Source organism: Dermacentor albipictus, chromosome 8 (genome assembly GCF_038994185.2).
Source record: "Dermacentor albipictus isolate Rhodes 1998 colony chromosome 8, USDA_Dalb.pri_finalv2, whole genome shotgun sequence".
NCBI classification, from domain to species: Eukaryota; Metazoa; Arthropoda; class Arachnida; order Ixodida; family Ixodidae; genus Dermacentor; species Dermacentor albipictus.
This window is the reverse complement of record NC_091828.1, coordinates 59055001-59069398: the sequence shown is the minus strand read 5'-3', so window position 1 is coordinate 59069398 and position 14398 is coordinate 59055001. Positions and strand designations below refer to the sequence as shown.

Here is a 14398-nt window from a genome sequence, read left to right as displayed (position 1 = left end):
TATACCATGAACTACTCGTCGTGAGCAAACGTGTTTTAGCGGAATAAAATCAACGTAACTGCTGTAGAAGTCATATATAGCCAGCTTTGTGACATACTTGTTGCAACGCGGCAGGTATGGTATCATAACTGGATTCCTATAGGCTATGCTTTTGCGATTGTCTATCCGCGTATGAAAAACCCGCAATGGGCTGGTCTGCGTCGCTTCGGCTGGCACTGTAGCGTTGCCTTCGAGAGCTGCATTGTTGTCTAAGAAATTAGCTCTTTGAATAAATGTTCGCAAGGGAAGACGTCATAAAAATATATTTGAGACGACCACCATAAGTATACAAGTAGAGAAAACGAGGGCGAACAAACGAAAACACCGCAGAAAGCGCCCGGACACCGCCCGAACTGTAGCAGACGACAGGCGCGAGTCCGTGCCCTGACGTCACGCGAGCGGCGCTCGCAGCGCCGCTCGTGTTCGTTCTCGGGGCTAATAAAATGTTTACAGAAATATTTTGACCGTTAGCGTACATAGCTTGTGCTATGCAGGCTGTACCGTGTAATAACGTGCTAGACATATGGCACGAAGGACGTAGACTTGGCATTCCGATTACAAGCTCAGTTGCTACATGACTGATTTAAAAAAAAAAAGTACTTTACAAGAGAATCTAAAGTTGCGTGCAAGTTTAATTTCGAGGGGAATGGGGTTACAAATTTTAGCGCCAACGGATTGAATTAATTTTTTGCCGTGTACGTTCCTGCAGATAGAATAAAGTTGCCGCAGCCAACGGCAACTTTAGTCATCGGCATAGTACATAAGTTTCTCACACTTTATCGTCACACATCCACCTCAACTCGCACGCAAACTGACGCCCACTGTATCGCCCACGTATCACAAGCAAGGAAATGGACCCACGCTTGAACCTGGCTTGGAGCGTGGACATTCTGTACTTTTGCATCGCTTGCAGCAACGACGTATTATCGCGTGGACCATTTCCTAAGCCATCACGAAACATTAAGCATAGCACATTCGTGCCCCGTCGGTGTAGTCCCCGTCACACATGCCTCGGAGCATTGGTTGGGTATGTGTGAGGCATGTGTGACGGGGACTACACCGACGGGGCACGAATGTGCTATGCTTAATGTTTCGTGATGGCTTAGGAAATGGTCCACGCGATAATACGTCGTTGCTGCAAGCGATGCAAAAGTACAGAATGTCCACGCTCCAAGCCATTGTGCGCAGCAAGAAAAAAATATATCGCGACTGAGCTACACCTACTATCGATAAGGCAGAAAATAAACAATCAGATAGTGTTGCAACTCGGGCTTAGAAGACGTGGGATCATCTTTCCTCTTGGAGGGGTAAATTAACGTGAGGCTGAGTCCGATGTTCAGGGCGTTGGACAAACACGTATATATTCACGTATGTGCAAGAAAATGCAAAGAAATACAGAAAAGTTGATGATGTAGTTGTAGTCGCCGATCACTCTCGCCGTCCGTAGCTCCTTCTATGCTTTGCGTGATCATTGTTTAGTCACTTCCCCCAATCCGGTGCCAGGGGGCCGATGACATCAGGCCCCACCAATCCGGTGTCAGGAGGCCGCTGACATCATGTCCCACTAATCCGGAGGGAGGTTGCCCTTTTCGCTGACGCCGATCGTACTCTCAGAGCTAGGTGATGACCGGGTCCTCGCACTGAGCGCGTCTCTGGCTTGGACACGCCAGTTTGTGCTGCTGACAGGTGACAGCCTATCATTGCTAATCGCTGAAACCTCTCATGAACGAAGTATTCCCGCGCTGCTCATAATTCATCCGTGTTGAGAACCATTTTGACGAGGCCGTCGGCCCGTTCCCCATAATAGTGCGAGCTGAGACCTAGGGGTGTCGCGGGATGAACGGCCGATCACAAGAATAATGACTGCACTGAGGAACTTTACTAAGTCAGAAGCATGACAAGCCGTTGTTTCAAAGTGTTTGCCAAACAAAGAACGCAGAGAAAAAGCTATGTGCGGCTCTGCTATCGCAAACACCAGACGCCAGCGGAGCTGTTTGAAGTTAAGGCTTCACAAAAATTATGCCGTCTTCCTCTGTGCGGGTTTAGGTTGGGACGGTGCGCGATTTGAGGAGCCCGCTGCGACAGAAGCCATTTGTTGAGGCGCCATATGCGTCGGTGTCGTGTGCCAGACGCTGCACCGACGCGACGCAGCGGCAACCGCCGCGCCTTGTAAAAGAGTTGGGGTCGGGCATGAAATAGATGGTAGCTGGCCCATGCCGTCGTCCAACTCATCCACGCTCCTTAAAAACACTCTGTCCTCCCTAGACCCCTAGGTGAGGGAAAACGGCCGTTCAACCTTCGACTAATGGGAGCATCCAAAGTCATCGTAGCCGACCCGCCTTTGAGGGGGAGGGTTTGCACAATCACTTCCGCACAGGTCTCGCTGAATACACCGAGGTGAGAGGGTTTTTGCAGACAGAGGTCTTGCCCCAAGCAGGTGCCTCTTGATCCCAGAGTTGACCCCGCAGTCTGTGGCCGCCGCGTCTGTCCATTGACTGTGACGGCTTCTGGCCCGTGAGACCGCACCGAAAAACATGTTCTTCTAGGAGTTCCCCCGCTCCAAACAAACCGTGATGGCGACGGCGAATCCTTAACACTGCTTGGCCCGCCGGCCGCGTCTAGACATGCTGGCGCCGACGGGCTGTTGACGAAGCGCATTTTCGTCCTTACAAACCGAGTCGCCGCAGCGGACTGGGGAGGGTTCCAAGGTCGCTTCTCCGAATATCGCCACCATCGCAGCTGCGGCTGGCTGGGCAAATTTTGTAGGTTGGTACCCCTGCAGGCCGATCGTAACAGCCTTAGCTCTGATGCGTGCTAGCTCCGACGCCGTGTACCTGGTAGCTTCTTCAAATCCGCCGAAGCGAGCGCGCAGGCTTTTATCGGCAAGCAATGACGTCACTCCACCTGTGTCCGCACCGCGCCGCTCCTTCTCCCTCACTAGGCTCCACCCACTCTAGCCCTGTCGTTATGGTGCGCGATGCTATTTTTATACTCTGCTTTCACTCTCTCTAAGCTGGCTCTCCCCCAGCTCGGCGAAGCTTGCGAATGCCAAGAAAAACCCAGTGAGGTTCTAACAGCTATACTGTAAAAAAAAAACACACACACATTGATCCTGATTTAATTCATATGTTGAAAGTTTGGACAGCTTGGAATACATTTGGAGCCCCACTTTTAGTACTCGCACCGTATACGCTGCTCATGCTGTTTGGACAAGGCGTAATGAGCTCCGAAAGAACTTATATACGCTGTTCCAGCCAACTTTAGCCAGAGTAAAAAAAAAAAAAATATGCGAATGCCACGTAGCTGTACAGAAACAAGATATAACGTTATATGCCATCGCTCTGAGATACTCAGATTATTCCTTCATTCTACCTAATACATCATTAGTCCTAACTAATTAATCAACTTCTGAAGTATAGTTAGATCAAAGGTGTAAATGAGAAAATTGTAGAGCAGCATGAAAAACTCCCGATAGAGCTTTCTGTTGCTTGACACGTGCTTCATAAAAGCTTTTTCCGAGCGTGGAATTCGGAGCCCGCGAAATCAGGCAAAGTGCCTCGAGCGGCCTGTCGCGCGGCAATTTTTCGTGTATTTGAGCATTTATTGTAAACACGGAGACAACGGTGGCAGCTGAGACAAGCAATGGACGCTTCACCACGTGATCAGACATGGCGGCGCCCATGGTATCGCCGTGAAAACTGTCCGTAGTGTTAGGTGCCGCCCCTATTTAGTAATGAATCCAGTAGACGCCACTTTCTGACGTTTCTCTCCTTTTCGATAATTCACTCGGCGTCCGAGTTGAAGAGAGAGGGAGAAAGGCAAAGGAATGACAGGGAGGTTAACCAGAGATTATCTCCGGTTGGCTACCCTGTACTGGGGGAGGGGCAAGGGGATGCGATAGGTGAGACTTGCTGCGAGTGCGTACGCGCTCCGCGAGTGCGTTGGACATGTGGCGACCATTTTCGACGTCAAGTTTGTGTCTGAAATCACCTTTCTTTAGTCTGGCAACAACGTACTGTCGTTTTCTTTCTAATTCTTTTTTAATTGCATGCTTTCTCAGACAGCGCAGTTTAGTAGCTAAACAAAGGAGTAAACGTCGTCCTCGTGCAGCTGTGCAGAAAGAATTTTTGTGGAATCGGCCGTCCAAAATCAGCAGCACGCAGTTTTCAGGCTCGTCTATTCCTATTCCGGACAAAGCTCGAGGTCGCAGGCGAGATTCTGGCTGCGGCCGCCGAATTTCGGTGAGGGCGAAATGCAAAGAAAAAGAAAGAAAGGAAAAGCGCTCGTGCAATTAAATTTAGGTGCATGTTAAAATATACTCCAGGTGGTACCCCTCCTCTCTACGCCGTCTGTCATACTCAGATCGGGGTTCTTGCACCTCAAAAACAAACAAACAAAAAAAAACACCCGATAACTTATGATTCCCATCCAGGATGGTCACTCGCTTTCCGACGAAGGCGGCTACCATAGCCGAAACGACGCGAGGCGGCCCACTCTTGGCGCCCCGAAGTTCCCGGATGCGGCTCGTTTTAAACGACCAGCGCTGTTTGCACTCTTTAAGACGTGTTCGAGAGATAACGCGATTTCCTAGCCTGCGTCGCGCTCGGTTTGGGCGATATTCTGCGCCACCAGCCTGGTAAACTTATCGAACAAAGCGATAGCCGTCAGTCCCAAAACCACGCTCGGACCAATGGTGAGCGTCCGGCTTATGGCGCCGTCTGGCATCGTCCCCCCACCCGTGGTCCAGCGATATTTCGCCGTCCCGACCCGCGCGAGTTATCGTTCATTGTGCACCTGCTTTTAGTGCTGACGCGGGGTGCTTCCCCCTACCTTCTTGGGTGACTTTGATTTTACTATCATCTTTAGTGCGCGTACACCCGAATGTATATCGTCGCTCGCGCCATGCTCGTCGTGTCCTTCGCCAAGTCGCTGGCCCACTTGGCGCTGTGCGTGTTCGTGTCGCAAGTGCTCTGGACCTGTCGCCACTTGGGACTGGCCATGGAGTGCCCCGGTGTCCGACGCTCGTCCGCGGCCCGCATTCGCTGGAGCGAACCTCGTCGCCGCAGGAAGTCCGGCGTGAGAACCAAGGGTGAGCCGACGGTGCGGCCGTGACGTGTAGTACGCCCGCATCCATTGTGTGCCACGGTCGAGCTTGATGTGGCCGTAACCCGGGGAAGGCCCGTACTCGCGAAGCGTTTTGGTTTCTGGATGATCTTCACTATACGCCCGCCGTGGTTGCTTAGTGGCTATGATGTTGCGCTGCAGGTCACGGGATCGAATCACGGCCACGGCGGCGGCATTTCGGTGGGGGCGAAATGCGAAAACACCCGTGTGCTTAGGTTTAGGTGATGCACGTTAAAGAACCCCGGGCGGTTGAAATTATTCCGGAGTCCTCCACTACGGCGAGCCTGATAATCAGAAAGTGGTTTTGGCACGTAAAACCCCAAAATTTAACCTTCTCTATAGGCCGGTGACATTCGCTGGTGTGTCAGTCGCCACGAGTGGATGGCATCTGTTCGCACGGACAAAGTTATAGCTCGTTAGAAGTTTTTAAAGGCAGGATTTTAGGTAGTTCATAAACTTGCTAGCGCTTGCGGATTACCGCGTTACCATAGCCGTGGATGGCGGTAGCAGCGATGGTATAGCTACATTTTGGGGCGTTTTGTTGAGCTACAATTCACTAAAACATTTAGTTTATATAGTGTCAGCGTTATCATAGATAAAATAATAGCAAGCCTACGGAACGTTAGTGATTCTGTCGCAACCAACGCTTTACAGCAGCTGTTAAGCAGAATACTGTATTCACTGCAGTATTAGCTTTGCGCGCAGTCGGGTTAGACGACGCCTCACTGGATGTCGCCACCAGCACAGTTGCGGCCGTACACTTCTTCGGTAACTCGGTATTCGGCCGATGGCATTACGTTTACGGACACACTAAGCTCTTGTTGGCGAGTTATCATCCGTATCAGGCATGTGCGTTTCAAAGTGGCTTCTGGACTCTTTTATGGGCACGTCCCGAAGACGGTGCACTCTAAATATAAGGTGGGGGACCACTGAATGTGGCCCACCGGGTACGTGCAGCTGGGGTCACTGGGTGCGTGACGAGTGTGATGATGGCAGTAATTGTTTATGACGGGCGTGATGACGGTCTGATGCAAAACACACACACACACAAAAAAAAAGGCGGTTCAAGCTCAGCTTGACGCCGATCGAACGTTGTCGCTCGAGCGTGGCTCTCGCACTATATCGTACGATTCATACTTCCCATTATACGACGTTAGGATGGATAGTTGGGCGTGTTGGTTAAGCATGGTCTGAAGTGAAGGCGCTAAAATGACGGAGGACAAAGAAGAAACACACACACACACACAGGCGCCCTGTGTGTGTGTGCGTGTTTCTTCTTTGTCCTCCGTCAGTTTAGCGCCTTCACTTCAGATCTTCCCGTTATAGTTCCGAACTTTCGCCGAGGAAGAAAATAATTTGTCGATTTCAATTAGACGTTCAATCGCCTTCCTACTCTATTTCTTTTTTCTGAATATGACATCTGAGCTTCATTTATGTGTGCTCTCTCGCTGGGGAATTGCGCTGATCTGTTGCCCTATAGCATTGTGGCTGTATAATAGAAATGGTGCAGCCAGGGTTCGTATTTTGAAGCAGTTATCCCTTTCAGGCGCTGCATGCACAAGTGTGCGCGCCAACGTAATGCATCACGAACTTTACAAATCCGTAGCTGAGCAACAAACGAGACATCGTAGTTCTGTGAACTGTGTATCCGTTACAGCGTGAGTTAGCAGTTGCTACAATCTTCACGAAGTATTTTGCAAAAGTTCTACTCGCAACTTAGTGGCATAGTATTTCAGAACGCTGGTGTTATAATTTTGTGCGCTTTAGGTGCCTTAGTAGGTGCAGATTAAATTATTGCTACATCATATTTTATTACAGAGTTGAAAACTTTGTACTTGAGGATTCTTTTTATAAATTGCGTTTTTATACAGTATTGCTGCACAAGTTGATCTAATTAAATAAAAGAAATCTAGTTCATACAGCTACTCAATTTTAACTTATTGTTTTATGTACACAATACTTAACCCAATTGGGTGACTGATTGCCGCGACAAGCGGTTTCTCTTGCCCATGTGCGAGGACGAATCGGAAAGTCTTCGCTTCTATTTTTTATTAGCCAAAATAAGGTACGTACAGGTAACTACAAATGTACGTACTATTCCACGTACAGTCGACCAAAAAAGTTTACGGACCAAGAGATCTGACAAAAAGCTGAATATATCCTCAGTCTCAAAACACAGCCTGTTATTCCCATTTCCAGCCTTTTGTGGCATATGCGAACAACATTGTGGTGCCCAATTTTACTGGCTGCTTTTAAAGGCTGCTCGTATATATTGAATTTTCTGAGATGCCGTGGTCCGTAAACTTTTTTGGTCGACTGTACCTTACACTATTTTTCCACATAGTCCCCACACCAGTTCAGACATGGTCCCACCGCAGCACTAAAGCTGAAATGCCCCCGTGGTAGAATTCGTCCGGCTGATCGACTGTGGAACCACCGTCGGACTGCTGTCTCGGCTTCATCGTTGCGCGTGAATCGCTGGCCCGCCAGGAACTTCTTCACCCGACCGAAAACGTTAATATCACTGGGGCTGAGATCCGGACTGTACGGTGGATTGTCAACTCTTGCACTGAAGTGACCGTAGCTTGTCGGCGTTTCTGACTGCCACATCTGGCCTCGCATTGTCGTGGAGGATAACCGCGTTTTCCACATCGAGGATCTCTCGGCGTTTTCGCCTGATGGCAGCCGGAAGACGTGACAGTGTGGAACAATAACTGTTAGCATTGATGGTTGCACCTTGCGGCATGAAATCCAGCAGGAGCGGTCCTTGTCTGTCTCAGAAGGCCGTTGACGTCATTTTCCAAACAGATGGAACCGAACGACATTTCTTTCTCGCATGTGAACCCGGATGTTTCCGAACCATGCTCTACTGCTTCGATTCCGACGTGAAATGCAGTATGCAGACGATTCAATGAAGCAGTCGTTTGCTTGCCTTTCGTCATGCCATCCAACTGCTTACGAATCCACCGATACGAAACCTTCCGGTACACTAAGGACCCGTGAACGATGTCGTAAACACTCCCATACGAAATGCCAAGCTCGCGGGAAATGTCCTTGAGGTTCCCACGCCGATCCGCTTTCACCATTGCATCCACGCGGAAAATGTTGTCGTCACTCGGCGACGCACGCAGTTTCCCCCAACGCTCATTAGAGAGATTTAGATTAGGGGGACTCATGCGTTTGGGGCCACGGTACTGCGCATGCGCAGTACCATGGCCCGTACCAGGCCAGTACCGTGGCCCTAAGCGTTAGGGGGCCCCGAACGCTTGCGTCCCCGTAGTCTAAAACTATCTATTGTGGGCTAGATAAAATTTATTAAAAGAATAAACGCTAATGGTCAATATCGTGCAAGCCTCAACGGCTTTTTGCGAACTCGCAACACCACCACGTCACACTTCTCAAAGCGGGACACATTTCCGCAAACGTGAGCTGCATTTCCCTGTGGATTTCCATGGACGTTCGTCCCTTGCTCCATAGAAAACGAATCGCAGGTCGTTACTCTTACGCCGTGGACGTGTGAAGCACAACCATCTTCAACAACTGCCAGACGCGCCGTTGCCGCGGAGCTGCCGGCAGATAATGCCGGTGCACTGCTGGGAGTGGACATGTTGACTTCGCATTTACAGCCGCAATTTGGATGAAAAAAGAGGGGCGAATACTTTCTGATTCGCCCTCGTATTCAGATCGACCTCCCGAGCTAGAGCTTCCTCTTGAAGTCGCACGAATATAATCCTTAGAATATACGCCCCCGTTTCTTTATTTCCTTATTTGATAGGAACTAGCTGTGACAGGCTGCACGTGAGGTTTGGTTTAAATGTTGCGAACGTGCCCATGTAGCTGACATATCGACAGGCCATGTGTATGTAATATAATTCGACACGCCCGTTTCATGGATAGTAGTAAGTATAGGAGCTCGTAAATCGCGGGCGGAAACCCGATTTTGTCTGTCTTGTCTCGCGGTATTATTTGTGCAGTTCGGGTAAAAAGATAGCAGCTGAACTGCGCTGTTTTCTTGTTTTTGTCACTCTTACGCTATCGCCCAAGTCACGTGTATTAGCGTATAAGACATTTTTTTTTTGCAGCAAGTTAAAACACACACAGAAGGAAGACACATAGCACAACCGCTAATGGAAACTTAATATATAAAAAAGAAAGGTTCAAGTTGCATTAGCGATACATCTATCTTGCTCTACAAAACGGAAACGAGATTGTCTGACCGCTGGATAACGTACGTCTGTTAACAGCCTGCGCATGCGTGTATGTGTATATATATTCATGGGACACAGCCCAAACTAAACCAGTTAGAAGTTCCGTCCGTGTTGTCTTCTGTGTGTGTTCCTTTTGTGTGTGTTTTAACTTGCGGCAAAAGACATGTCTTTTAGCAAGCACCAACTAGGCCAACAAGCAGTTCTGTTGTACTAGCGTATGATTCACCGCTACCCGAAGTTTCCTTTTGTTCTGTTATTACTGCGAGACGAGAAAACTCACCCTGTGCGCTTATGAAGATAGTCCGTAAAAGCAAGCACTTCAAATTTCAACGTTAAGCAGTGCTCTCCAATTTTTTTTCTTCCGTGCACAAGCATAGAAGTATGTTAACCATTTCCAATTTTTAATGGACTTTTTTTCCTATATTGACCCTTTTTGCGGAGATCCCGTGGGCGTTGCCATGTTTGATCACGTGGTGGCGCGTCCATTGCTTGTCTCAACTGCCTCCGTGTTTACTATGGGTTTGTATGACGCCGGTGCGGCTTAGAAAACCTCTCTTTCGTGAGATATCTTAGACTGTGACTGGGTGGACGACGCGAAGCTTTGGCCACAGGTTCAGAGAACATGCATAAGCGCTTTCGGAGCTGATTAAGCTGTGTCCAAACGGCGCGAGCAGTGTATAGGGTGCTTATGCTAAAAGCGAGGCTAAATATGTATTCCAAGCTATCGAAACTTTCCGTTCAAGAATTGAATGACCGCCGTGGTTGCTCAGTGGCTATGGTGTTGGGCTGCTGAGCACGAGGTCGCGGAATCGAATCCCGGCCACGGCGGCCGCATTTCGATGGGGGCGAAATGCGAAAACACCCGTGTACTTAGATTTAGGTGCACGTTACAGAACCCCAGGTGGTCCAAATTTCCGGAGTACCCGACTACGGCGTGCCTCATAACCAGAAAGTGGTTTTGGCACGTTAAAGCCCCACAATTAAATTAATTATTAATACGTACAGACAGTTGCAGCAGTGGCCCGCGAATTTGACCACACAGATTCATTCCATTCCTTAGTATGCCGGTCACTGTTTTTGCAGCCAACTAATTACTGCACACGTCTTCGACCCACGTGATTCAATCGAGCATGATTTGAACACAGTGCGTTAGCGAAAACTCGGTTACATTTCCGACAGCTGATCGCGGAGAGGCAAGGTGGAAGCGTTAATGGTTTCGAATTCGTAAGCTGTCGCTGAGGCGACGTGCGGCGTGCCGTCGAAAGCGCCATCAGTTTCTCTAGAACAAACTGCTCCACAAAAGGGGTAAATACCAATGCAAGTCGAAGTTCGCTTCGGAAATGATTCTTATTTTCGTGAACGACTTCATATTGCCTGATACTGCTTTAGCCGCCCCACGCTCAACCCTCTCCCTCTTTAAAGTGAATAGCTGTTTTGATGACAAGGTCTGCTTTGAAGTTCGTGCGATCTGGGTTCCAGATTTCGTCTCGTCAGATTAAATGATTTCAAGTCTCCTAGCGCGCGTAGGGCAACGAGAAAGGCGTCAAAAATGAAGCTTCAAATGAAGACGCACTAACTTAGCAGCGCTGTGTACGCAACAGTAATAGTGCGTGATTAGCACAGAAAGGCGCTCGTTCAAACTTCGGACGTCAATAAAGCGGGAACCGGCGCCTCGTCCCCTGCAGGTAAGGTGGGCAGCGCGGTGTTTTACCCGGAACAGAAAGTGTGACATTACTGAAATAAAAATGTAGGCCGAATCCAGATATAGTGTAGTCTAAACAACAAACCACATGGCATACAGGGACGCTGTTGTAGCACTCTTGCCCAGCGCGTTGAAGTTTTAGACGTTTGTGCGGGAGATGCTGTGCGCACTTATCAGACCTGAAGCAGAAACGTGGTGGTGTAGCAGCAACATGACGCGAACACGCTCCATAGTTTTCTATCAATGACACGGCGTAAATGCAAGCAACGCAAAAACAGTCCAGTTTACCGGTTAACTGTGCGGACCATCAGAAGTGCGTTTAGCACCGCTTCGTAGCGAAGCAAACGGATAAGTCCTAGTTCTCAACACACGCAAAACTGCAGCGTGACAGGCCGCTCGAGACACCTTGCATGTATTCGCAGGCTCTTTTCACGCTCGGAAAAAACGTTTATATAGCGCGTATTGAGCAACAAAGCTGTACGGGGAGTTTTTTCATGTTACTCTACAATTTTCTCAGTGACAAGTTTCATCTGATCATAACTGAGAAATTGAGTAATCAATTCAGAGTAATTGTAGAATTAGGAGGAATGCAAAAAATAACCTGAATATATCCGAGTGACGGCAATTAGCATTGCCTTGGTTCTGTCAAAATATGTGGCATTTGCATATTTTTGAATCTTGATGCATGATACTTTCGACACCCTGTATATCTATAATACTCGCACACATACATGATCTTCTAAGCTCTGACTCCCTCTGTACCTCTACCACATCACCGGCTTCCCACACTTCATACTCATACCTTTGTCCTATTTGACACTCATAATACTTGCGCATCATTACATGATGAAAATGAGGGCAATTGTAGGTTTAGCATTTAAAGCTTCGTTTCAACCATACCTATGAAGGTTGGAAATACTTATAAACCTTTTAGCGCAGCCTCCAAGTTGTTGTCATATTGCAAAACAATCCGTGTTGCTCAGGTTTGTATACATTAAGTTCTAAAATGAGAATGCCTATTTAAACGCAAGTCTTGGATATACCCAGAGAGAGAGAGAGAGAAACTTTATTTAGAGCAGGCGAAAGCTCGTCCTAGGGGGACAGCATCCTCAGCCCAAGAAGCCGTGGACACGAGCCGACTCCGGTCGCTCAGATTACGCTGGTCATCCAGGCTAGGGCTTGACAGTTGAGCCTCCCGCTGCTATTCGGTTAGGTTTTTAATGCCAGTAGTTAGTTCCCTGTGGGCCCTTGCATCCCCACACTGTGTGTGGTGGGGTGTTTGGTACTTAGCAGAATGCGCATTCGTAGCTGTAAGTGGTAGGCGAGATCCTATCTAGGAAGGTTCCATGGACGTGACTGTTGGAGTGGCTTTTTCGGAGGGTGATTGCTCCTTCTTTTGGTTTCAGGTAGGGAGTACGTTTTTCTGTCTAGTCTGTAATGCAGGAAGATGTCCGTATATTTCTTCGCTATACCCTCGGTCCTCCGAGATCCCCCTGGCTGTGGTGCTTGGTTAGCGTATCCTCGTGCTGAGGCGTTGGTGGCCTCGTTTCCTCCAGGCGGGTGTCTTGTAGCCCATATGATGTAGGCATCTGGGGTGCTGCGGTGCGACGGAGTACTTGAAGTGCTATGGTACAAATTGCTCCCTGTTAGTGGTTTCTGCAGGCGGTTCGTGAGTCAGCGAGGATGATGGCACCATCCTTGCACGTTGAGAGGACTAATGAGATTACTGGCTATTCTCCCGTGTCAGTGGCATTTGTTGCAATAGTTGCGCAGGTCCTATCGGTAAAGGTGCAATCCATGACGCTGATAAAGTGGGCGTGTCTTCCCGGGTATCTTGCTGCATCAGTGTATCCGGTAACGGGATTTGCCGGAGGGCCCGGACTCTTTCCAGCCGCCGGTCTTGGCGATAGGTAGGGTGTATATTTCGCGGAATGGAGGCTACGGCGATGTGTTAGTGGAGGTCTTCCGGGATTCCCCGCTTTAGGTCTTTCGATTCTAAGGCTTCTCTGTATCCCAGTATCTTCAGGGTAGTAGGTCCTGTTTGTTATCTTTAATTGTTCCAGTTGGTTGACTTTGCGTGGGTGTGCAAGCTCCTTCCACATGTTCTGAAGGCCGAGTAGGAGGATGCGTTGCGTAGGGGCGAGTTCGGATGTACCAGTGGTGATTTTGATGGCTCTGCGGATTGAGAGCGTTGAGCGCAATGTCTGCCTTCTAGTGGTTCAGATATGTTGTCCCGTATGTTATGCGGCTTAATATGAGAGCCTGGATGATGCAGACTGTCTTGTCCAGTCATACCGTGTCTTCTGTTGGCCACGCGGTGTACCAGGTGTGCCACTTGAGTCACAGTAGCCTGAAGTTTTGGTAGTGTAGTGGCATCTGAGCCGTCTTTCGGGATGTATAGACCAAGAATACGGAGGAAGTCGACTCGAGGGATAGGGACACCGTCAAGAGATTTTCGGATCCGGAATTTCACCTATTCGCGGTGCTCCTTGAGTTTGGTCTTCACCAGGCACATCTCACAAGCGATGTGATACAGGCCTGAAGAAACTCTGGGATATGCTCGGAAAATAGAACAATAGTTTCTCTTTGGCAGATGTCTTTTAGCCTATAATGTCGCGTATCTTAAAAAAAAATATGAAGCGGGACATTGAAGGGACATTTGTGAAGTGACGTGAAGGAATCTCGAGTTGCTGTATAAACTTAAGGCGTACTTGCGCAACAATAACAAAAATACAGTACATATAGTCTACACAAGAGCCCATACGCGTAGTGCATCGACTACAGAGGCGGCATTGATGGCCACCTGGCGGGCGCTTTCGAAAACATGCGCTCGGGAAGAAATAGCACACTTTGCAGCAAGGATGGCTCAAGTTCGCAGCTGCAATTTTCCCGTTGGTTAGGGTGCCAGATCGCTACTTCAGCATGCGACAGCTGCAGGAAGTGCGCACGCCTCTACGAGAGCGGGCATGCACACGATACGAAGTGGAGCTCGTGTTAAGTAGGCGATTCGTTTTGTCGACCACTGCGATAACTCGATCGTTTATTTTCTATCCTTCCGTAATACTTTTTCGGTACATCGACAATAGGCACACGCCGTTGGTGCAGACTTGCATCCCAGGCGACTCCTCATGGCACGATGCAGGCGCACGCTGTAGTGATCTTGCTACCGATGAATACTCGTGGCACTGCCGAATAAGTGCCATCAAAGTCTGCGGAAGAAGATTGGTTAAGAATTTGTCAATGAAAGTGCGTGCGCTAGTCAACGAATTCACCAAACGCACGGATGAATAGAAACGCGAGTTGGCGCGGCACCCCCCATGCAATT

The 14398-nt window shown here is 48.9% G+C and overlaps 1 protein-coding gene across 3 annotated transcripts in view; it reads left to right on the top strand.

The window, feature by feature from the left end:
• Positions 1-14398, top strand: part of LOC139048797 (rab11 family-interacting protein 4A-like) — a 280271-nt gene that overhangs the window by 145681 nt on the left and 120192 nt on the right. Inside the window, exon 1 of one of the 3 annotated variants that reach the window (XM_070523452.1) lies at positions 4728-5128. The exons of the other annotated variants lie outside the window; for them this stretch is intronic. Within the exon in view, the coding sequence (XP_070379553.1) occupies positions 4921-5128 (208 nt within the window). The 5' untranslated portion in view covers positions 4728-4920. Of the gene's footprint in view, positions 1-4727; positions 5129-14398 lie in introns of those variants that run through there. 3 annotated transcript variants of the gene reach the window in all.